At 40.2% G+C, this 25,506-nt stretch overlaps 1 protein-coding gene and 1 non-coding gene across 2 annotated transcripts in view; both read right to left on the bottom strand.

The window, feature by feature from the left end:
- The window catches only part of LOC124716989, a 229,569-nt gene that overhangs the window by 8,042 nt on the left and 196,021 nt on the right, over positions 1-25,506 (bottom strand). Inside the window, exons 7-8 of the mRNA XM_047243616.1 lie at positions 23,550-23,795; positions 22,695-22,856 (exon numbers count right to left, since the gene is read on the bottom strand). Of these exons, the coding sequence (XP_047099572.1) occupies positions 22,695-22,856; positions 23,550-23,795 (408 nt within the window). The remainder of the gene's footprint in view (positions 1-22,694; positions 22,857-23,549; positions 23,796-25,506) is intronic.
- On the bottom strand, positions 15,833-15,907 carry Trnas-cga. Its single transcript has one exon. It is a non-coding gene; the product is annotated as a tRNA-Ser (tRNA).

Genomic DNA, 25,506 nt, shown 5'->3' with positions numbered 1-25,506 from the left:
TATTACAGGGGTATGAGCCATGAGGTAAGGGATTGGGAGCAGGGGTTGTGTAAGTATGGACGAGTATACTGTGTAGGCTTGGTGGACAGCGGAATACCACGGTAGGAGGGGTGGGAAGGATAATGGGTAGGACATTTCTCATTTCAGGGCACAACAAGAGGTAGTCCAAAACCTGGCAGAGAATGTAATTCAGTTGCTCCAGTCCCGGATGGTACTGACAAGGGAACCTCCCCATCGCATCCCCCTCAGATTTAGTTATAAGTTGGCACAGTGGATAGGCCTTGATAAACTGAACACAGATCAATTGAGAAAACAGGAAGAAATTGTGTGGAACTGTGAAAAAATAACAAAATATACAAACTGAGTAGTCCATGGGCCACATAGGCAACATCATGGACCATATGAACTCAGGAGCGCCGTGGTAGCGTGAGCAGCTGCAGAACGAGAGGTCCTTGGTTGGAGTCTTCCCTGGAGTGAAAATTTTACTTTCTTTATTTTTGCATAGTTATTATCTGTCCGTTCGTTCATTGACGTCTCTGTTCACTGTAATAAGTTAAGTGTCTGTGTTTTGCGACCGCATCGCAAAACCGTGCGATTAGTAGACGAAAGGACGTGCCTCACCAATGGGAACCGAAAACATTTGATCGCAAGGTCATAGGTCAACCGATTCCTCCACAGGAAAACACATCTGATATATTCTATACGACACTGGTGACGGCATGTGCGTCACATGACAGGAATATGTTGTCGACCCACCTAACTTGTACACTTGGCGAATGGGTAAAAAGATTCTTCTACCTTGCCCGATTTAGGTTTTCTTGTGGATGTGATAATCACTCCCAAAAAAGTGATGAAAACATAAGAGTTTGTCACATAAACTGAAAATAAAGAATTAAACTTTTCACTCGATGGAAGATTTGAACCAAGGACCTTTTGTTCCGCAGCTGCTCACGTTACCACGAGACCACGGCGCTCCTGCGTTCCGATTGTCCTTGATGTTGCCTATCTGCCCATGAACAACTCAGTTTGTATATTTTGCTTATTTTTTCACAGTTCCACACAACTTCTTCCTGTTTTCTCAATTGATCTGTGTTCAGTTTTTCAAGGCCTATCCACTGTGCCAACTTATAACTAAATCTGAGGGGGGTGCGATGGGGAGGTTCCCTTGTGAGTTACGAGGGGAATGCTCCTCTGTGGCCCGACTGTGGGACTTTGGGAGGTGGTGGGAGACTGGAAAGATAAGGCATGGGAGATTTGCTTTTGTACAAGGACGGGAGAATAATTACGGTCAGTGAATGCTTCAGTGAGACCCTCTGTATATTTAGAGAGGGACTGCTCGTCACTGCAGATGCGACGACCACGGGTGGCTAGGCTGTACGGAAGGGACTTCTTGGTATGAAATGGGTGGCAGCTGTCAAAGTGGAGGTATTGCTGATGGTTAGCAGGTTTGATATGGATGGAGGTACTGATTTAGCAATCTCTGAGGTGGAGGTCAACTTCTAGGAAGGTAGCTTGTTGGGTTGAGTAGTACCAGGTGAAGCAAATGGGGGAGAAGTAGTTGAGGTTCTGGAGGAATGTGAATAAGGTGTCCTCACCTTCAATCCAGACAGCAAAGATGTCATGAATGAATCTGAACCAGGTGAGGGGTTTAGGATTCTAGGTTTTTAGGAAGGATTCCTCTAGATGGTCCATGAATAGGTTAGCATAGGATGGTGCCATGCGGGTGCCCATAGCTGTACTGCAGATTTGTTTGTAGGTAATGCCTTCAAAGGAGAAGTAATTCCGTGTGAGGATAAGGTTGGTCATGGAGACTAGGAAGGAGGTTGTTGGTTTGGAATCCATAGGACATCTGGAAAGGTAGTGTTTGATAACAGTAAGGCCATGGGCATTATAAATGTTAGTGTACAGGGAGGAGGCATCAATAGTGACGAGCAGGGCACCATATGGTAAAGGGAGAGGAACTGTGGAGAGTTGGTCGAGGAAGTGGTTGGTATCTTTTATATAGGAGGATAGGTTCTGGGTAATAGGTTGAAGGTGTAGGTTACGAGAGCAGAGATTCTCTCAGTGGGGGCACAGTAACCGGCCACAGTGGGGCGTCCTGGGTGGTTGGGTCTATGGAATTTAGGAAGCATGTAGAAGGTGGGAGTGCGGGGAGTGGTTGGGGTAAGTAGAGAGGTGGACTCTGGGGAGAGGTTCTGGGATGGGCCTAAGGATTTGAGTAGTGACTGGAGATCCCGCTGCATTGCTGGAATGGGATCACTGTGGTAAGGTTTGTAGGTGGAAGTATCTGACAGCTGACGGAGTCCTTCTGCCACGTAATCCTTGTGGTTCAAAACTACAGTGGTGGAGCCTTTGTCTGCAGGTAGGATTATAATATCTCGTCCATCCTCCCAATCCCTTACCTCCTGGCTCATACCCCTGTAACAGACCTAGATGCAAGACCTGTCCCATACATCCTCCTGCCACCACCTACTCCAGTCCAGTCACTAACATTACCTATCACATCAAAGGCAGGGCTACCTGTGAAACCAGTCGTGATCTACAAGCTAAGCTGCAACCACTGTGCTGCATTCTATGTTGGCATGACAACCAACAAGCTGTCTGTCTGCGTGAACAGCCACCAACAACAGCTGAACGCGCTGCCAAACATGATACCCCTCATCTCAATGACTGCTTCACAGCCTGTGCCATATGGATCCTTCCCACCAACACCAGCTTTTCTGAATTGTGCAGGTGGGAACTTTCTCGACAATACATCCTACATTCCCATAACCCTCCTGGCCTCAACCTTCGTTAGTCACGGTCCTCACCCATCCAGCCCCCTCCCTGTTCCCATTCCAGCACACACAGCCGTCATTTCACTGCCACACCCAGTCTTATAATGTCTTATTTTTATTTCTCTCCTTTCCGCTACTTACCCCCTCCCCACTCCGCACCTTCTCTCCTACCCTCCGTCTAAACTGCAACACTTCACTTCATTGTCCATCACTCCCACGGTACTATCCCTCCCCCTCCCTGCCCCAGCCTCCTCCTTACCCCCACTCAGTCGCCACTCCCATCATGCACTGGTGCTGCTGCTCGCATTGTAGTTTCAGCTCTGTGAGACTGCATATGTGTGAGCAAGTTGTGTGTGTGTGTGTGTGTGTGTGTGTGTGTGTGTGTGTGTGTGTGTGTGTGTGTGTGTGTGTGTGTGTGTGTGTACTGCTGACAAAGGCCTTAATGGCTGGAAGCTATGTTAGTGTGAATCTTTTTATCGTGCCTATCGCGGCTCAACATCTCTGCTATATGGTGAGTAGCAACTTTCCTTCTCTCGTATTGTTACATTCCATCCTGGATTTTCCGTTGTTTGATGAAATGAATGTTCGAAATAAATGCTTGCCATAAAAGTGGAAATAATAGTCATCATTCACCACGCGGATATGTAATTATCCCAGATGGCACACTAACAGTTCCTTTGGAGAATTCTAAGTGATCCAGAACAGTGTAAGTCCTTGTGAGTCCACTACTAGTTATTACCACAAATACGCGATTTGTCACAGTCTATTTCTGACATCATCCAAGGCAGAGCGCGATCCGATGATAACAGATGTGGATCTTACAGTGGCTGAGTGTGAAGTGAACCTCTCCTGCCTCTCGGGCTGTATTTATATCTATGTCGCAACACACAGCTGAGGGAACATCTGTTGTCTACTGCCGTTAACACATGGCAGCAGCCTCAAATGACCGCTTTCTCGGACACATAATCTTTAATAACATAGTTATGAATTAATTTAGAACCTTTTTAATTTTTACATGTATTTAGATAAGTTGTTTGAAAGCACAGAAAAAGTTTCAGATTGTTTGAATAAAAGCTTTGCCTTCTAGTGTTTTTATAGTGGAACTAGCGGTAGATTGTAACCTCTGAACCTTACCTTTACTAGAACCTGTATTAGCTGTTATTAATAGAACAACTCTAAAATTTGGTATAGCTCTATTATTTAGTAGGTTTTAACATGTGCTGTAACCGAAATTCTTTACCATTAAAATTACTGGTACTTAATCTACTACAAATGGGTATATTTTAGTTACAAATTTGGTTTTCACTTAATTACTCAAAAACTAGAAGAGGTAGCTTAACATGGTCTCTTAGTAATTATTTTTAGGGTGAACTGAAGCATAAAACAAAATTTTATGTTTCGAAGTCCAGTTTTTAGCACCTTCAATTTTTTAAAAAATATTGAGTCCGGTCGTAATTTTCGTTCTGTAGCTTTGAAATTTGCCACTTATTTATGAACTCCATGGGCATATTCTGACCAAATTCTGGCTTTCTAGGTTTATTATTTAGCGCCACTTTTTTCATAAAACTGCATTTTTGCAGAAACTATCAAGTCCCGGTACATTAAGACTAGTTATTTGAAACGTTATTACATTAAGGGGAGACAGAAGGCAAGTAGGCTTCAAAAATTCAATTTTTAGATTTTAGCATATTTGAAATGCCTGGTCTTTCCTGTGTGAAACAGTTTTTGCTTTATATAAATATGACAATTTTTTTAATAAGGTATGATGGTTTCCCTGACACCCTGTGCAATCTGTGGACGGTGACAGCAAGGCTTATGACCGGGTATGTGCAGAACAACCCTATGGTTCTAACGTCACAATTTCTAAATTAGAGTGCATTGGGTATGTCCAGAAGAGAATGGGGTCCAGGTTGAGAAGATTATTGAAAGAAAAGTCAAAAATAGTATTGGAAGATGGTAAGAAGACAGGTGGTAAAGGTCGCTTGACAAATGTTGAAATAGATAGATTACAGAATTATTATGGCTTGGCCATAAGAAGAAATGTAGGGAATCCAGAAAACATGAAAAAAGCTGTAAGGGCTATCTTTTTCCATAAGCTTTCCACAAATGAAAATCTAGTGTGCGGTCTTTGCCCGAATGATCCTGACACTTGGTGCACGTACAGGAGAAGTGTCAGATACGACTACAAAAATTCTTTACCTGCATCACTAATGAATGAAATTAAACCCATATTTAGAGACCTTTGTAAAGATACCTTGTTGAAGAAATGTCTTCATGGGAAAACCCAAAATTTAAATGAATTTGTGAATTCTGTCATTTGGGACCAGTTACCAAAAACAGTATTTGTGAAATACTGCAAAATCCTTGGTGCAAATAGATATAGAGAGAATCTGCAAAGCAGATATTGTTAAGTTAAAATGCACAAAAGAAGATCAGTATGATTCAGATGATGCTCAGTATGGTGCAGGAAAATATTAGTGGTAAGTAATTCTCATCAATAAATGTACTACAATTGTAATATTAAACTTTAAATTGATTTTTCTCAAAACTAAATTTTTTTATTACTTTTAGGTACCATTATTTGATAAACTAATGTGGTTAGAAACATGAAATTTGGTCAATTTGTACTGCAGATGGTAATAAGTTATTACAAGTAAATTGAGAGCCACCAAACAATCAGAAACTGTTTTATAATAATATAAAAAAAGTAAAATCTTACTAGTGAAAGAATAATTTTTTTTTTCTTCAAAACCATAAGAGGTATTACGTTCATTTTACTTGTATATATATATATATATATATATATATATATATATATATATATATGGTCTTTAAATATGTCTGCTTGTGTGTGTATATGTGTGGATGGATGTATGTGTGTGTGTGTGTGTGTGCGCGCGAGTGTATACCCGTCCTTTTTTCCCCCTAAGGTAAGTCTTTCCACTCCCGGGATTGGAATGACTCCTTACCCTCTCCCTTAAAACCCACATCCTTTCGTCTTTCCCTCTCCTTCTCTCTTTCCTGATGAGGCAACAGTTTGTTGCGAAAGCTTGAATTTTGTGTGTATGTTTGTGTTTGTTTGTGTGTCTGTCGACCTGCCAGCACTTTCATTTGGTAAGTCACATCATCTTTGTTTTTAGATATATTTTTCCTACGTGGAATGTTTCCCTCTATTATAACCATATATATATGATTGAATATAATAGAGGGAAACATTCCATATATATATATATATATATGCAGTAAAAATTTCATTGTTTTATCACATAGTTATTTTGAAAAGTGTAACTATTCAGGGGTAAAATAGCATTGGCAGAATAGGGATAAAAATTGCCCTCCATATCCCCATAAAATGTACTTTAACAAAGTTTTAAATGTAAATTTTAACTTTTAATTTTATACTTAATTGTTGTGCAATACTTGCGCGCTACCAGACGTATTAAGGTAACGTGGTGCTACTGGCAGAAAACTGGGTTAAGTCCCAGCACATTCATTTGCATCTGTATCACACACACAATACAGTGCTTGTTTTGCTTCAGACACTAATTCCTGTACCCATCGTCATGCACTGTATTTGCTCAAGATTGATTGTCGCCAAGACAACTAGTATTTTTTTTTATTGCAACCATTTACACATTGTGTGTGCTCCTGAACTAACTGCTCAAAATAATATTCAGTACCATTTCAGATGATGTTTTGTGCCTCCCACCAACATTAAATATGTATTTTCCACCAACTTCTCATCGGTATATTGAAGTTACCTGCAACTATGATACACTCCTGGAAATGGAAAAAAGAACACATTGAGACCGGTGTGTCAGACCCACCATACTTGCTCCGGACACTGCGAGAGGGCTGTACAAGCAATGATCACACGCACGGCACAGTGGACACACCAGGAACCGCGGTGTTGGCCGTCGAATGGCGCTAGCTGTGCAGCATTTGTGCACCACCGCCGTCAGTGTCAGCCAGTTTGCCGTGGCATTCGGAGCTCCATCGCAGTCTTTAACACTGGTAGCATGCCGCGACAGCGTGGACGTGAACCATATGTGCAGTTGACGGACTTTGAGCGAGGGCGTATAGTGGGCATGCGGGAGGCCGGGTGGACGTACCGCCGTATTGCTCAACACGTGGGGTGTGAGGTCTCCACAGTACATCGATGTTGTCGCCAGTGGTCGGCGGAAGGTGCACGTGCCCCTCGACCTGGGACCGGACTGCAGCGACGCACGGATGCACGCCAAGACCGTAGGATCCTACGCAGTGCCGTAGGGGACCGCACCACCACTTCCCAGCAAATTAGGGACACTGTTGCTCCTGGGGTATCGGTGAGGACCATTCGCAACCGTCTCCATGAAGCTGGGCTACGGTCCCGCACACCGTTAGGCCGTCTTCCGCTCACACCCCAACATCGTGCAGCCCGCCTCCAGTGGTGTCGCGACAGGCGTGAATGGAGGGACGAATGGAGACGTGTTGTCTTCAGCGATGAGAGTCGCTTCTGCCTTGGTGCCAATGATGGTCGTATGCGTGTTTGGGGCCGTGCAGGTGAGCGCCACAGTCAGGACTGCATACGACCGAGGCACACAGGGCCAACACCTGGCATCATGGTGTGGGGAGCGATCTCCTACACTGGCCGTACACCACTGGTGATCGTCGAGGGGACACTGAATAGTGCATGGTACATCCAAACCGTCATCGAACCCATCGTTCTACCATTCCTAGACCGGCAAGGGAACGTGCTGTTCCAACAGGACAATGCACGTCCGCATGTATCCCGTGCCACCCAACGTGCTCTAGAAGGTGTAAGTCAACTACCCTGGCCAGCAAGATCTCCGGATCTGTCCCCCATTGAGCATGTTTGGGACTGGATGAAGCGTCGTCTCACGTGGTCTGCACGTCCAGCACGAACGCTGGTCCAACTGAGGCGCCAGGTGGAAATGGCATGGCAAGCCGTTCCACAGGACTACATCCAGCATCTCTACGATCGTCTCCATGGGAGAATAGCAGCCTGCATTGCTGCGAAAGGTGGATATACACTGTACTAGTGCCGACATTGTGCATGCTCTGTTGCCTGTGTCTATGTGCCTGTGGTTCTGTCAGTGTGATCATGTGATGTATCTGACCCCAGGAATGTGTCAATAAAGTTTCCCCTTCCTGGGACAATGAATTCACGGTGTTCTTATTTCAATTTCCAGGAGTGTATAATGAGTCAGCTAACTATTTGAAATGAGACCCCCAATTTTCCTTGAACCCTTCAGTATGATGTCATTTGAGCCAGAGTGTCAGATTGTCGAGTATAACCGACTTCAATTTCAGTACAAGATAAACTACTTCTAACAGCAATGAAAACACCGCCGCCTTGGTGAAAACTGAATTTACCTCTGGTTTTAGCCAGCTTTCAGAGCCTATAACTATGTCTGTTTCAATGCTTCCTATGAGTGCTTGGAGCTGTGGTTCTTTCCAAACACAGTTCACACTTTACAACTATAATACCAATAATTCCTACCGTTGGGTCAGCTTATAGGTATACCCTTTGCCAGTGTCCAACATGCACTCTTTGACACCGAACCGTTTTTTTTTTTTTCATACTTCTGCAATCCTGCAACCTAAAAAACCATCAACTCCACTCCACACAGCAACCACTGTGTAGTCACTGCTTGTGTGTAATGAGCCTAAGATCTATTAAGCAGATCCTGACACCCCTCCACCCTACAGTGTAAATCAAGGTAGCTGCAGCCTGTACATTAGCAGACCTGTTCAGCCTCTACTTCAGATCCTCTGTACCACAGGTCCACAGTTGGACTTGCCAGTGATCCTGCAGATGGTGATCTCCAACTTCATCTTGAAAGCAAGAACGGCTCTCTTTACTACTTCAGGGAGCTGCAAGAAACCAGAAACTATATCTTCCAATGCAAAGTGATCATTAGCACCAGCATGAATCACACCCCCCAGTTGGCTGCACCCTGTGCTCTTCATGGCATTCAGAATGACCCATTCCACATCTAGATGACTCTCTCCAGTATGCACACAGACTTCACACTGGCCTTCCTCCCCTCCTTGCCAGCCATGCACCTAAGGAGCTCCATCAAGAGATTAACAGTGGAGCTCCAACTACTAATCGTCCCAACCTCTCTGAATACTCACATCTTGTATGCTGAGAGGCTTCCTCTGAAACAGGCCAAGTGACTGGATCAGTCCCGCAAAATGTCTTTTGCTGTCTGCGTCAGCTCAAAGCAATCTCCCACTCTACCATGGGTGAGGGGTCAACATCAATGTGACCAGTAACGGGGCTGACCACAGTAGTGGATTGATCTGGGAGGCAAGTGGAATGTACTGAATGTCTCTTGAACCCACCATCCAATTCACCAGTGCATGACTGAAACCAGTACTATCTGGAGATGGGAGAAAATGGTCACCAACTAAGCCTGCATCAGAACATAGCATTCAGACAGTCCCCATCCATATTAAGAACTGTGGAAATCTCTACTACAGAAACAGGAGAAATTTGTGAACGTTAATTGTGAAAGCAGGCCAAACTAAATAAGTAGCTCACTTCTTGTTAGAACTCTCCTATTGCTGCTACTGGGGAGCAAAGACTAATGAATGAGCGACCTGCCAATTCACAATGTCTTCTCTGTTTCTCTTTTCATAGAAAAACGTTATTCAGTATACTGAAGTACACTCTTCTCTAGTACACACACAAATGAGCAACTGTGCTTTACAAAGCTTTGGACCTTGGTAAAATCATCCATTGAATCTGAGACAACTGCTTGACTGATGGCACTGAAATGGAAGATTATAAAAATGAAGGCAGAAATAATTATGTCATTCAAAACTGCTTAACCAACAAATCATCGTGCCATTTCTATTTTATATTATCAAATGATAAAAAAATGACAGATACAGAAATGAAAACTGGACAGTATTAAAAAAAACTCTCATGGAATGTGTGAGAGCAGTGCATATTTCCTCATACTTTTTCTATTTGGGTCTAACAATGATTTTGTTTTATTACCGAAACTGAATTGAAAAAAATGTTCTACATCTACATGGATATTCTGCAAATCACATTTAAGTGCCTGGCAGAGGGTTCATCAAACCACCTTCACAAATCTCTATTATTCCAATCTTGTATAGCGTGTGGAAAGAATGAACACCTGTATCTTTCCACACGAGCTGTGATTTCCCTTATTTTATCTTGGTGATCGTTCCTCCCTATGTAGGTCAGTGCCAACAAAATACTTTCGCATTCGGAGGAGAAAGTTGGTGATTGGAATTGCGTGAGAAGATTCCGTCGCAACCAAAAAAGCCTTTCTTTTAATGATGTCCAGCCCAAATCCTGTATCATTTCTGTGACACTTTCTCCCATATTTCGTGATAATACAAAATGTGCTGCCTTTCCTTGAATTTTTTCGGTGTACTCCATCAGTCCTATCTGGTAAGGATCCCACACTGCGCAGCAGTATTCTAAAAGAGGACGGACAAGCGTAGTGTAGGCAGTCTTCTTAGTAGGTGTTTCCCTGTTATTACTTAACCAATGTTGTCAGAGAAAGTTTTATTATTGTAAAATTTAACATCTATTTCGTATAAGATAAGTGAGTCTAAGAATTAATAGCTGATCAACACCGCAGTATTCCTTGTCAGTACTGTAGGTAACATTTAAACAGGAGATAAAACACTCTCCTGAACTACCTGGGAAAGCAGAAAACTACTTTCTGTAACAGTTGCCTGTACATAGGTAGGATTCCATGTTAGCGTGTTTTCGAATACTCTGATATGGCACACTATCAAAAGTATTTGATACAACCTTAATTTAGGTATTGAGCCTGGAACTTCGCACTGGTCCCCCCTCTCTCCATGTATAACTAATTCCTTTCTATTAATTGTACTATAATACCAACACATTGCCATGTGGAGGCACTTAGTCAATTTCTGTGACTTACAGAGAGGTTGTGATAAGTGTAGAGAATCTTCCTTTTAACATTTCACTTTACATATTTTCATTTAAGATACTTCTTATATTTTGGGATAATAAAAAATCCAGAAGCATTTTTCATTTTAGTCTTGTTCAAGCTGTACTCCTTTGCTTTTCTAGTATTTATCTCAAATATTAGCTTTTCTAAAACCACCTGCTCTTAAAAATCACTGAGGTTCAGCTGATAGTACACTGGTTACACTGAGTCCTTCCTCCTATTAGCCACATCAGTTGTCTCTTGCCAGAACCAATTGTTTGTGTATGATGCCACCAACAGAATGACAGTGTACCTTTCCCAATCATGTGTCATCTGTAAGAAGCAGATTTTTAGGTAAATAAATATTTTTTTACTTATAGATAAAAAGCTGTAACTAAGACAGAAATTCCCGAAGCAGCCCACTTCAGTAATATATTTTTGCAATGTATAAGTAAATATATATTTTAAATAATATTGCTAAAACAAAATTTGTCACTTTCCCTTCTTAGAATTTTTAAGTTAACAGAAAATCTAATAATTTTTGTATTATGAGAACACAATTTGAATTATCTTCATTCATAAATGTACTGCATAGTGACTGACCTCCACTACATGTGCCTGTCTCGCTATCTAAAAGGGGAATCCCTTATTTATGATGTGGGTGGGTGACTCAATATACGCAACAATTTCCAGTCGTTGCCCATGTCTTGTTTAAAGTGGAGGATTATACAGTATATTAATGAAATGATTGGTGATATAATGCAGTAAATAAAGTCAAGTGTTCACACTCTTTTGTAACATGTAATGGAAGGATACTATTCAGTCAAAAATGTGGGATCAGTAAATGTAGACGAGCAATCTGAAGTCTTGCAGTGTTTAGCATGTAGTAAACATAGAATGTCCACTTCATGTAGAACAACCAGACAAGTTCTTTTAGGTGACGCAGTTTTCTCTTCACATATCCTAATTTAAAAAAGTTCCAAATATTATGCAGATTTATCCAAAACTTTTCTTTCATGTGATATTTCTTTAGTGAAGAGTCCGGTGCTCAGGAATTTTCTTACAAAACACGTAAATTATGGAACACCAGAAGAATCAACATTAAGAAAACTGTATGTGCCTGACTGTTATGAAGAAATGCTTTATGAAAATAGAAAAATATGAAATGGCATGGGATAAGCATTGACAAATAATCAGACTCTGCTAGTAGGAAAGAAGAAATGTTGTGGTAGGTGTACTAGAAAACAATGAAATATTTTCCAAGCAGAGTTTTCTATCAGCATGTAAAGAAACATCAGCATCAAATCATATAACAATGGCTTGCTTATTCATCTTCAGTTACGGTGGAATGGGGTGAAATTCGGTAGTATTTTACTCTTGTTTAGAAGTGCTGCTTCTTTTAAGAAGAAAAGTAACCAAAGGCCTTTCTGTAAACTTCCCGCACAAAATATGTGTGACTCGTCTAGTACATGGTTTACATAGAGCATGTGAGCAGATATGTACATTATATTCTGAAGTGACTAGAGCCAAAACTCCAGATCTTGCACTTCCAATAAAACCCACTGGGGACATATATCTAACTGAGGAGAAACACGTATGGGGCTCCCCAAAGTTTAATATTAGGACCATTATTGTTCCTCGTATATGTAAACAATCTTCCGTGCAGTATACGACAAGCAGAATTAGTTCTTTTTGCAGATAACATTAGTATTGTAATAAAACCAAGCACCTGTACAGATCATAGAATGAAGGCTTTGATGACTGGATGACATAGCTGTTGGTAAACCTTTCAGAACGTAAGGTCGTGGTCCAAGAAACTCTTCTGTTCATGATGTTTCATCCAGGAATGTCGCTGGACATCCTCAGAGGCACTCTCGGATGTTGGACCGATCAGTCAGCAAGTCTCAGCAGAGGAGCGCCTCTGAGGATGTCCAGCACAATCCCGGATGAAACTTCAGGAACGGAAGAGCTTCTTGGACCACAACCATACATCCCAAAAGGTTTACCAGCAGCATCTGCACAGAAACAGAAGAAATGGTAAACAAAGTTCTTAAAAGTATCACTGGCTGGTTTTTTGTGAATGGTCTTACCCTCAATTTTAAAAAAGACGCAACAATTCAGTTCTGCACATCTAGAGCTACTGCACCAACGATAAGTATAACACATGGTGCAGAAATAATAAATAAGGTGGAAACTTTTTTTTTTATTTTTTTTTTTTATTTTAAAAAGGAACTCCTAAAACAACTCACTTCAGCCACATTTGCACAGAGAACCATTGCAAATCTTGGGGAGAGAAGAGAAATCATATTTTCATTCAATAATGTCATACAGAATAATGTTCTGGAGTAACTCATCTTTAAGAAAGGAAGTCTTCATTGCGCAAATATGTGCTGTAAGAATAATAAGTTGTGCTAATCGATGATTTCAGGAATTGCGCATTCTGCTTCACAGTATGTTTATTCCCTCATGAATTTTGTTGTAAATAATCCACTAAGCTCAAAAGGAACAATGTGGTTCATAATTAAAATAGCAGAAGGAAAAATGACATTCATTACCCCATATTACGGTTGTGTTTAATACAAAAAGGGCTGCACAAATCTATGACAAAAATGTTTGGTCACTTACCCAGACATATAAAATGTCTGACAGACAGCAAAATAAAATTTGATAACAAACTGAGAACATTTATCCTCTCGTTCTGTAGAAGGATTTCTATTACTGTAATGTGCTAAAAGTGGCAGGTTGGAATTACTTTTTTTGTAACAAACTGATTTACGGTGTGAATGTAAAATGACTTATGCTACTCCATTACAATCTATCGTGCAAAATGATCCATGGAACATGTAAATAGCTGAAATTGTTTACCCTATGTGCAAAAAACTATACGCTATAAAATATAGAACAAGTTAGGACCATAAATGTGAACAAGTGTTACAACTTTTAGTCCCTCAATAATGAGAAAGCCCAGAAGAGACTTAGATTAGTGGACTCTGATATTTTATTTTTGTCACTACTGCTGGGGGGGTGGGAAAAAAATAGAGACTTATCTTTATAACTACGGGCCAGCCACAGTGTTCCAAATGGTCCATGAGCCAATGTAAACTGAGGCTCAGTCTGTCTCCCCTTTGATTGATCCTTCTCGGAAGTACTTCGCACAGTGTGACACATCATTTAGTGCTCCAGGGTGGTACATTTTGGTCGGCACAACTTTTTTCAGTTTAGAGAATCGTTGTGTGAATGCTGTTTACCCTTCGCTATTTGTTTGCGATATGACTGGTCTAATAGATGTTTGCCTAAAAAGGGCCTGTTCAAGCTGTTGGAGGCTCTGCAACACTGTGGGGCATATGCAGTTGGAGTGATATGGAACCACCGTTACATCTAGATGAGACTCTGACAGGTGACACATAAGTAAGCATCCTGTCTGATCACCTGCATCCTGTGCATTCCAACAGAATTGTGCAATTCCAACAAGACAAAGCAACAACCCACACTTCTAAAATTGCTACGGAGTGGCTTCAGGAACACACTTATGAGTTTTATCACTTCCGCTGGCCACAAAACTCCCCAGACATGACCATTATTGAGCATATCTGGGATGCCTTGCAATGTGTTGCTCAGAAGAGATCTCCACCCCTTGTACTCTTACAGATTTATTGACAGGCCTGCAGACGTTAGTCATTTACTGACAGCCCTGGAGACATTAGTTGAGTCCATTCCACGTCATGTTGCAGCACTTCTGCATGCTCGTGGGGGCTTTGCAGTGTAGAAGAGATGGATGAGAATTGTCAGTATCTATTATGCAACTACATAATCAATGGCTACTGCAAATTTGCTATGCAATGACATAACAGTACATGCAAAAAGAGTTTGAAGATTCAGTTGACAATGAAAGAACAAAAAATTACAATGATTGCTAGATGGGATTCATTATTCTTTACATCAAGAAAGATTTTGTGCTATTTTTGCATGCATGGAACATACGAAGATTTTAATTAATTGATTAATTAATTAATTAATTTGCAAAGTATGTTGGCTAAGTCAAGGGGCATGCCTGGAATGATTTAAAACTCGCTAATGTTGAATTAATGAAGAGCAAACCAGTGTGGGAAAGAAACTTACAACATTCAGAGTCATTTGCAGGCCTCGCATTGTAAGTGGACTTGATTGCATATTGTCCCCAGTAAGACACAGCTAACTGAGAAACAGCTAATTTCTGATTTGATGGGGATGTATTTAAAAAGAAAATCACATTGTGGAAGGGACAAATTCTGACAAAAAATACTGTCCATTTCTCTAAGCACAATGGTGTTAAAGAAAAAGAGAGGCTTGAAGAATTCATTGTGACTCTGAAAGAATTACAAGGATAATTTTCTGAACATTTTGAGGACAATAGCCATCTTACACTCGTTTTCAAGACCATTAGCCATTTCAGTTGAAAGTGTTCCCAAGCATGTGCAGATGTTAACTGATTGATCTGCAGTGTTACTCCCATTTTAATGGCAAATCCTTTTACATTAAAACTGTCCAGGATTTCTGCATTGCTTTCCTCATGTACAGTTTCCACATCTCCATAACGAGGTTATAAAAGTGCTACAATATTCTGATCAACATTTGTATGTTTGTGAAAGATCTTTTTCTGATTATGATACTAAATAAGTCATAATCACATGGCAAACTGGCAGCGAAAATCTTTAATTGTCCACGTCTCTGTATGGTAACAGTTTATACCACATAAAAATTATCTTACATTTCTTCCTCGTTTTTCTTGTGATTTACATTGTTGAGAAATGTGAAATATAAAACCAAGTCATATGCAGTGTGATTGCATTGCCATTTAATTGCAGCACATACACAATTTATTCCTCATGTTGCACGAGAGCATTGCAGGAATGATGAACATAGCATAGCTCTTGACCCGGATAAAGTTAAACGTTTTTTCATGGACAATGTAAGTAATATTAGGAACAAAATTGTGGCAAAGTTCTCAAACTCCAAGAGCATGGACTACTCTTGCTTGTCCACTTACCTAATTAAAAAAAAAAAAAACAGTGCATATAATTAGTGAACCTTTGGCCTTTCTGAAACTTCCTGGCAGATTAAAACTGTGTGCTCGACCGAGACTCGAACTCGGGACCTTTGCCTTTCGCGGGCAAGTGCTCTACCAACTGAGCTACCGAAGCACGACTCACGCCCGGTACTCACAGCTTCACTTCTGCCAGTACCTCGTCTCCCACCTTCCAAACTTTACAGAAGCTCTCCTGCGAACCTTGCAGAACTAGCACTCCTGAAAGAAAGGATATTGCGGAGACATGGCTTAGCCACAGCCTGGGGGATGTTTCCAGAATGAGATTTTCACTCTGCAGCGGAGTGTGCGCTGATATGCAAGGTTCGCAGGAGAGCTTCTGTAAAGTTTGGAAGGTAGGAGACGAGGTACTGGCAGAAGTGAAGCTGTGAGTACCGGGCGTGAGTCGTGCTTCGGTAGCTCAGTTGGTAGAGCACTTGCCCGCGAAAGGCAAAGGTCCCGAGTTCGAGTCTCAGTCGGGCACACAGTTTTAATCTGCCAGGAAGTTTCATATCAGCGCACACTCCGCTGCAGAGTGAAAATCTCATTCTTTGGCCTTTCTGTTTAATAGGTGTCTAGAGTTTGGAGTCTATCCTACAACTCTAAAAATATCGAAAGTTATCCCAATGTATAAAAAAAGGGGACAAACATGATCTCAAAAATTACCAACCAGTTTCAATAGTTCCCATTTTCTCGAAAATATTTGAATCTCTTATTTATAACCAACTAAACTACTACTTTGAGTCACATAACTTACTCTCTAATAGTCAATTTGGCTTCTGCAAGAGAAGAAATACCATCACTGCTGTTCTTTCAATTGTGAATGAAGTAGTAACAACCTTTGAGAATAAAAATAAAGCCTTTTATGTGATTTAAGTAAGGCATTTGACTGCATTTCTCATAATATCTTACTTGCTAAACTCAAATTCTATGGTGTACAAGACTCTGCATTGGCAGTAATTGAATCATACCCAAACAGGAAGCAGTTTGCCTCTGTCAGAAACAAAGGCTCACAATTGCTAGAAGTTAAAACAGGAGTCCCACAGGGTTCTGTCCTTGGGCCCTTCTTTTTATAATTGCAGTCAATGATTTACCCCATTGTATCCCCAATACTGTTATTTGTTATGCTGATGACACAACTTTGCTTGCTCAACATGAACAGTTCTGCAAGATATGATGCAAGATGGCCTGGAAGCAGCGCTAAATTGGTTCTCATCAAATACACTACTTTGCAATCCTGATAAAAAACAACAGATTATACTAGGATTGTCAAAAGAGGTAGAGGTGAAAGCAGTTAAAATTCTAGGAATTCATGTAGACTAAGTTAACGTGGGAAACACACATCAACCATACCTGCACAAAATTGTCTCGAGTTATGTATTTAATGTGGAAACTGAGAAGCCTGGTGACAAAAGAATATTTAAGAGTTATTTATTTTGGACTCTTTCAGTCACATATAGAGTATGGACTGCTGATATGGGGACACTCTCTTCACATCACTTAAGTTCTAAAAATTCAGAAGAAAGTGATACGGGCAATGAGCAATTCTGGTAGATCAGAGCACTGCCGGCCACTGTTCATTCAGCTGAAAATGTTGACAGCTATTAATCTTTATATATACGCCTCAGCATTGTATGCAAAAAACAATATATCAGATTTTGAAATGAGAGAAAACATACACCACCATAATACCGGAGGCAAAACAAAATTAGACATACCTAGGCACAGGCTGACAAGAACAGGGAATTCCTATCTATTCAATAGTCTAAAAATATTTAATAAACTTCCATTTTCTTCTCGATCGGCTCACATAAGTAGCTTCAGGAGCAAGCTACTAAACTGGTTACTAATCAATCCTTTTTACAATATAACAGAATTTATGAATATAAAATCAATTGACATTAATTTTCAAGGATTTCATTACGTGATGTCACTGAATGTATTTATCTTATGTTATGGTGTATGTTATCATCTATGGACACTATTTGCAATGCTCATTTAGCTTCAAGATACTATGCAATGAAAATGTTAAATGATATCCATGTAAACTGCCTATTCCACCTCAGGTGGTCAATGGTGATTAAAGAATCTGGATCATCACACTCAGACAATGTGTCATGTTAGGGGAAGCATGAAGTTAGTGTAATATCATATTTTATTATGGAAATAATTGCGTCAGATACTGCCCTGTATGTAGGAACCAAAGACATTACTCCATACTCAAATGAGGAGGCAAGTTATAATCAAGAATAGTTTTTTCCAGTGCTGAGAACTGTAATGAAACATAGTGAACATCACACAACACTTAAAAGTTACATCGCAAAAGGCAAATACAGATTTAAATTAACACACAACTAAGCTTATAATTGTCAATATTGCATATTACAACTCAACAGTGAAAGCTGAATTCAAGAAATAAGTAAATGAGTGCTTATCTCTTATAAATAATTAGGTCAGACTCTAACATAAGTATCACTACTTCTAGTGATTCTAACTACTTCAGAAAGCTTCAGCCACAATATATGGCAACATGGAGTTGGAGAGACGCTGGGGAGATTGGCAAATGAATCTGCAAGTAAACAAGGCCACTTTCACAGGACTTAAGAGCATGCAGCAAGAAATCTGGCACAGCTCTTTGCCAACATATTACCAATCAACAAAACACACACACACACACACACACACACACACACACACACACAAAGGCGAGCTTAGTTTCAATGGACATTCCAATACACCATATAAAAACCAAGAATACATGCTAATCTTGTCTATAAAAAACAATAAAAATAACAATACACTAGGTTGAGCATTATGGCACTCATGCCAGGGCAAAGCCTGCAACCCAAAGTCTTGGCCACCCCTGATGTAGCTGAATCACAGAAAAGACGTTTACCAGCAAGACAAGAAAAGCACTAGTGGAGGCAAATGAATTAAAATACACATGCAACTGAAATTATGTCATGTAATGCTTCTTTTGGACTTTTATATCACATGCACTAATTAAAGAAGGATCATTCATAAACATCAAATAAGAACTGACATACTGTAACAGATTAATACAGGGTGAGTCAAAAGGACTTATGACTCTGAAATGATATAAAAATTTCTAGAGATGAGTTACAGATTGGGAGATGTGTCATTCTGTAGCAAACAACCTCAAGATTCACATAATTTTGGTTTAGAGAGAGAGGGGGGGGGGGGGGGGGGGGTCCTTAATGAAACCCCAGAGAAAGAAATCCAGTGGTATCAAGTTTAGGGAGCGAGCTGATCATGTGAGTGGCTCTTCATGGCCAATGCACTGGCCTGCAAAGCTATTATCGAGGAAGCCCCTTCACAGCCAATCCACTGGCCTGCGAAGCTATTATTGAGGAAGCATCAATCTTCCATGAGGAAATGAGGTACAGATGCACTACATAAAATCAAACATCTACCAATTTTTTAAGTTATCTCAATAAATTTCTGTATCATTCCATAGCTGTGAAATACTTTTTGAGTCACCCTATGTATCATAACCTATACATGAAAATGAGGGAAGCATACATTAGACAGGATTTACAGCAACATTACACAAAATAGGTTGTAAAATGCTTCAAAATACAGCTTTTCTACATGATGCTCTATGGAGCAGTCATTATTCAACAGGCATATTTTATGTCTTGGACAGACACTAAAAATATCAGTTTACGATAGTGATCAAGACATGTTATATGCTAATTTGATGCATTATTTAAGTAACAGGAAACAACCTGGTGTCTCAGAATTTACTGTGAGAGAGGGAATTCTTACTTCGAAGTACATTTACTCTTCAGGTTAGATTAATAAATCATTTCCTTCTTTTCATTAAATTGTTAATTTATCAGTGCCATTGGGTCAAGACAGTTCTGTATGCTTGCAACAAAAACATCCTGATCAATCGTGCTATCTTCATATTACAAGATACAACCAAGGTATTCCAAAATGAATTTTTGCCCTACAGAGGAGTAAGCACCAATCTGGAGCTTCCTGGCAGATTAAAACAGTGTATCTGATAGGGAGTCATACCCAGGGCATTTGCCTTTCACAGGAAAACATCCTATTCAGCTATGCATGCTGCAGCTTTGAGGACATGTTGTGAGTCATGCCTACATTGCTCTATTGGTAGAGATTTTTTCTGTGAGAGACAGAGATTCTCACTTCGAATCCCTTTCTGGCAAATGGTTTCAGTATACCAGAAAGTTTCAACCGGGAGGTTAACTGATACAGCTTAAACTGATCCAGAGGGCAATCTTCAAAACAGCTGATACATTTAGAATCAAATATTGGCTTACAGATTTTCTTATAGCTGTGGTAGGTAACAGAAACATTTCTGAAGAAAATCGAAATATACTCAAACATAATTAACAACATTTACAGTTATGACAAATAGTTCATGAAATAATCTTCATCACTAACTAATATGAATGTTAATAAAAGCTGCCTCAGCTGGTATTTGTGTATTTGTTATGCCTCAAACAGTTTTGGACTAGGCCTACATCAAAATCTTCAGATGACAAAATGTACCAGTGCAAAAAAATGCCAAATTGCCACACAAAACGCTAAAAGCCACATGCTAAAACATGACGAGCAATCGTGATTCACTTTGCTGAGCACATATGACAAGCACAGTCAGCAGTATGTGCAGGGAATGTAACAACATGCAGCAGTGTACTGTTCAATATGTTCCCGCACATAGTGCTAAGTGCTTGTACCAGGTGGTCGGCAAAGTGAACCATTGTGCTCATGATGTTAAAGCACATGGCTTATAGCGTTTTGGCACTTTCTGAGTAACGAAGATGTTCATATACAACAAAAGCAGTTGTGGCATAATAAACAGACATGTAAAACAGCTGAATGCTGTTGTGGCTTTTATTAACACTTGCTTTTGATCACTCTTGAGAAGGTAGAATATAAGATTCAATGATAGCAAATAATATATTATATAGATTGTGTGAGCCGTTTGTATTGAAGTTATTTAAAACCAGTAAATTTAAATGTGAAGTGCACAATGTGTTTGTTTGTGTTAATGGCTGTTCTTTTTATGAATGAGAGACATGAGCTGCTCTTATTTACATTTGAACTACATGAATGTACAGCTAATTTATAACCACTTTCATTAAGAATTTCCATTCATTTTTCTGTATGATGTGCACTAGACAAATTATGTCAACCACCATCTAATTCTTGAGGTGTTCCAAATAAACCACTAGATAATTTCTTTGATATTCCCGAATATTCTGATGAAGCAACTTTGTTTATTTCAAATTTCACACTGTTCTTATGTGCTGAACTGGAAATCTGTCAATTTAATTTCCCTTACTATTGTCCTCTAGAATTCTGAATTTGGGCTAAAATGTATCTCATCTGACAAAATATACATTCAGGTGAAAAAAGTCATGAGATACCTGCTAATATCATGTCGCACTCTCTTTTGCCCGATGTAGTGCAGCAACTTGACATGATGTGGACTCAACAAGTCATTGGACGTTCCTTATAGAAAAACTGAGCCACGCTGCCTCTACAGCCATCCATAATTGTTGTGAAAGTGTTGCCGCTGTAGGATTTTGTGCATAAACTGACCTCTCGAATACGTGCCATAAACATTCCAAGGGATTAATGTCGGGCAATCTGGTTGGCCAAATCACTCACTCAAATTGTCCAGAATGTTCTTCAAACCAATTACAAAGAATTGTGGTCCGGTGACATGCTATAAAAATTCCATCATTTTTTGGGAACATGAAGTCTATGAATGGCTGCAAATGGTCTCCAAATAGCTGAACATAACCATTTGAAGTCAGTGATCAGTTCAGTCAGACCAGAGGGCCTAGTCCATTCCATGTAAACACAGCCCAAACCATTACGGAGACAACACCAGCTTGCACAGTGCCTTGCTGACAACCTGTGTCCATGGTTTCATGCAGTCTGCATCCCAGATGAACCGTATCATCATCAGCTCTTACCAACAGAAATCTGGACTCATTTGACCAGGCCATGGCAATCCTGTCATCTAGGATCCAACCAATAAGGTCATGAGCCCAGAAGAGCTGCTGCAGGCAATATCATGCTGTTAGCAAAGGCACTCATGTTGGTCGTCTGCTGCCATAGCCCATGGATGCCAAATTTGACCGCACTGTCCTAAATACATTCATCATATGCCCCACATTCATCTCTGTGGTTATTTCACACAGTATTGCTTGTCTATTAGCACTCACAACTCTAAGCAAACGCTACTGCTCTTGGTCATTAAGTGAAGGGTGTCGGCCACTGCGTTGTCCATAGTGAGGATTAATGTCTACAAAAGGTGGTATTCTCAGCACACTCTTGACACTGTGGATCTCTGAATACAGATTTCCCTAATGATTTCTGAAATGGAATGTGCCATGTATGTGGCTCCAACTATCATTCTGCATTCAAAGTCTTAAATTACCATGCATTCAAAGTCTTAAATTACCATAGTGCAGCCACAATTATGTCAGAAACCTTTTGACATGAATCACCTGAGTACAAATGACAGCTCTGCCAATGCACTGTCCCTTTATATCTCAAGTACATGATACTACCACCATCTGCATATCTATTGCTATCCATAATTTTTGTCATCTCAGTGTGCAGTTCCACAGTATATCACTTTATACTATACGTATAGCAGCATTACATTCTCAATAAAAGAATGACACGTAACTATCATTAACAATAAAAGACTGGCCAACAATAGGCTCAGAACTATTTAAAAGTGAAATTTACATGGATAATACAGGCCTAGTGTTACACATCGAAGTGCTTACTACCACATAGGGGTAAAATGAATTTTCTTCTTTCACAAACTCTACAGTTCTCGACATTTAACTACAAATTTCCTGTCACTTGTCAAATGAAATATGTTATTACCTGTACAGTGATATACATGATTACTCCGTGGAAATGTGCTGCCACAATGAAAAGACGGCGCCCAGCCTCCTGTAGGAAATATACATGCTGCTGAGCTTGCAGTTCAGCTACAGTCACTGTGTGGCTTGTCTCTGTAGCTGACATGATGGCCTCTGCGTGTCGCTGCACATACACCAAGTACATTATTGGTTTTAAGGGAATCTTGTTTGTAGTGGAAAATCTATTTCTAATACAAGCCATTACACTTTACAGCTGAATAGTCTGCCATCTATGAAGGAAGTTAAAAATTAAAGTTGCTTTGCTTTAATTTGAAATTTAAAAAAAAGCCAATAATTATAATTCTAAATAGTCAAAGTTTGTTAATTATGTTTTGTGGCCAGTGGCTCTGGCAATATTTATATTGGTCATTATGACAAATGGAACAATTTTAAAAATTAAGTCATAAGTCATAGGACTTAATTCATTCTGGTCGAAGATTCTAAGTGACTTTTGCCACTAGGCAAGCATTCCTATGATGATCTCTCTCTCTCTCTCTCTCTCTCTCTCTCTCTCTCTCTCTCTCTCTCTCTCTCTCTCAAACTTAATATGCACATTTTATACGTAGTTTGTCCATTATTTTCTGATTCACAACAAAACTGTCCTGCCAGTAGCAATTAATTGATGGCATAATTATAAAAGCAAATTATGCCCACATTTGATGTAGTTGTCCTTAGGCAAAAAAATAGGTATAACATATCATGAAAATGAAGAAAAATTTAATAAGTGGGCTAGTCAAGACTATTGACAGCATCATCAAAACATTTAACGCCACATAAATATATTTTGAATAATAAAAACAAAGTGTAAGTGCATTACTTGGCGAAGATGAGATGCTAAACTACGAAGCCTCCCAGTCCAGTTGCATTCTTGCTGTGGACAGCTCACACAGTGAAGCGAATCTTCCTGAAAAGTAGATCTAGCATCCTCTGCTCCGCTAGCTACTGACAATGGAGCTGTTCTCCCCCGATTCTTCCCTTTTGTACCTTCCACTGCTTGTGTGGTACATGTGGCAACAGCAGGAATGCAAGAAGGTTGAGATGCAGACAATTTCTCAGCAGGAGGCTGAAAACAAAATAACATTACTTAGTAAGGAATATTGTTAATATGTGTCTCCATATGGAAATCTACACTGTTTGACCAAAAAAAAGTGTAGCACCCACAAAGTTTGGTTTAGTGTCAATATCACCCCCCATGAACCATGGACCTTGCCGTTGGTGGGGAGGCTTGCGTGCCTCAGCGATACAGATAGCCGTACCGTAGGTGCAACCACAACGGAGGGGTATCTGTTGAGGGGCCTGACAAACGTGTGGTTCCTGAAGAGGGGCAGCAGCCTTTTCAGTAGTTGCAAGGGCAACAGTCTGGATGATTGACTGATCTGGCCTTGTAACAATAACCAAAACGGCCTTGCTGTGCTGGTACTGCGAACGGCTGAAAGCAAGGGGAAACTACAGCCGTAATTTTTCCCGAGGGCATGCAGCTTTACTGTATGATTACATGATGATGGCGTCCTCTTGGGTAAAATATTCCGGAGGTAAAATAGTCCCCCATTCGGATCTCCGGGTGGGGACTACTCAAGAGGATGTCGTTATCAGGAGAAAGAAAACTGGCGTTCTACGGATCGGAGCGTGGAATGTCAGATCCCTTAATCGGGCAGGTAGGTTAGAAAATTTGAAAAGGGAAATGGATAGGTTGAAGTTAGATATAGTGGGAATTAGTGAAGTTCAGTGGCAGGAGGAACAAGACTTCTGGTCAGGTGACTACAGGGTTATAAACACAAAATCAAATAGGGGTAATGCAGGAGTAGGTTTAATAATGAATAGGAAAATAGGAATGCGGGTAAGCTACTACAAACACCATAGTGAACGCATTATTGTGGCCAAGATAGATACGAAGCCCACGCCTACTACAGTAGTACAAGTTTATATGCCAACTAGCTCTGCAGATGACGAAGAAATTGAAGAAATGTATGATGAAATAAAAGAAATTATTCAGATTGTGAAGGGAGACGAAAATTTAATAATCTTGGGTGACTGGAATTCGAGTGTAGGAAAAGGGAGAGAAGGAAACGTAGTAGGTGAATATGGATTGGGGGACAGAAATTAAAGAGGAAGCCGCCTGGTCGAATTTTTCACAGAGCACAACATAATCATAACTAACACTTGGTTTAAGAATCATGAAAGAAGGTTGTATACATGGAAGAACCCTGGAGATACTAAAAGGTACCAGATAGATTATATAATGGTAAGACAGAGATTTAGGAACCAGGTTTTAAATTGTAAGACATTTCCAGGGGCAGATGTGGACTCTGACCACAATCTATTGGTTATGACCTGTAGATTAAAACTGAAGAAACTGCAAAAAGGTGGGAATTTAAGGAGATGGGACCTGGATAAACTAAAAGAACCAGAGGTTGTACAGAGATTCAGGGAGAGCATAAGGGAGCAATTGACAGGAATGGGGGAAATAAATACAGTAGAAGAAGAATGGGTAGCTTTGAGGGATGAAGTAGTGAAGGCAGCAGAGGATCAAGTAGGTAAAAAGACTAGGGCTAGTAGAAATCCTTGGGTAACAGAAGAAATATTGAATTTAATTGATGAAAGGAGAAAATATAAAAATGCAGTAAGTGAAACAGGCAAAAAGGCATACAAACGTCTCAAAAATGAGATCGACAGGAAGTGCAAAATGGCTAAGCAGGGATGGCTAGAGGACAAATGTAAGGATGTAGAGGCCTGTCTCACTAGGGGTAAGATAGATACCGCCTACAGGAAAATTA

The sequence above is a fragment of the Schistocerca piceifrons genome, chromosome 1 (genome assembly GCF_021461385.2).
Source record: "Schistocerca piceifrons isolate TAMUIC-IGC-003096 chromosome 1, iqSchPice1.1, whole genome shotgun sequence".
NCBI lineage: Eukaryota > Metazoa > Arthropoda > Insecta > Orthoptera > Acrididae > Schistocerca > Schistocerca piceifrons.
The sequence above is the reverse complement of the archived record's forward strand: the minus strand, read 5'-3'. Positions and strand labels throughout refer to the sequence as shown.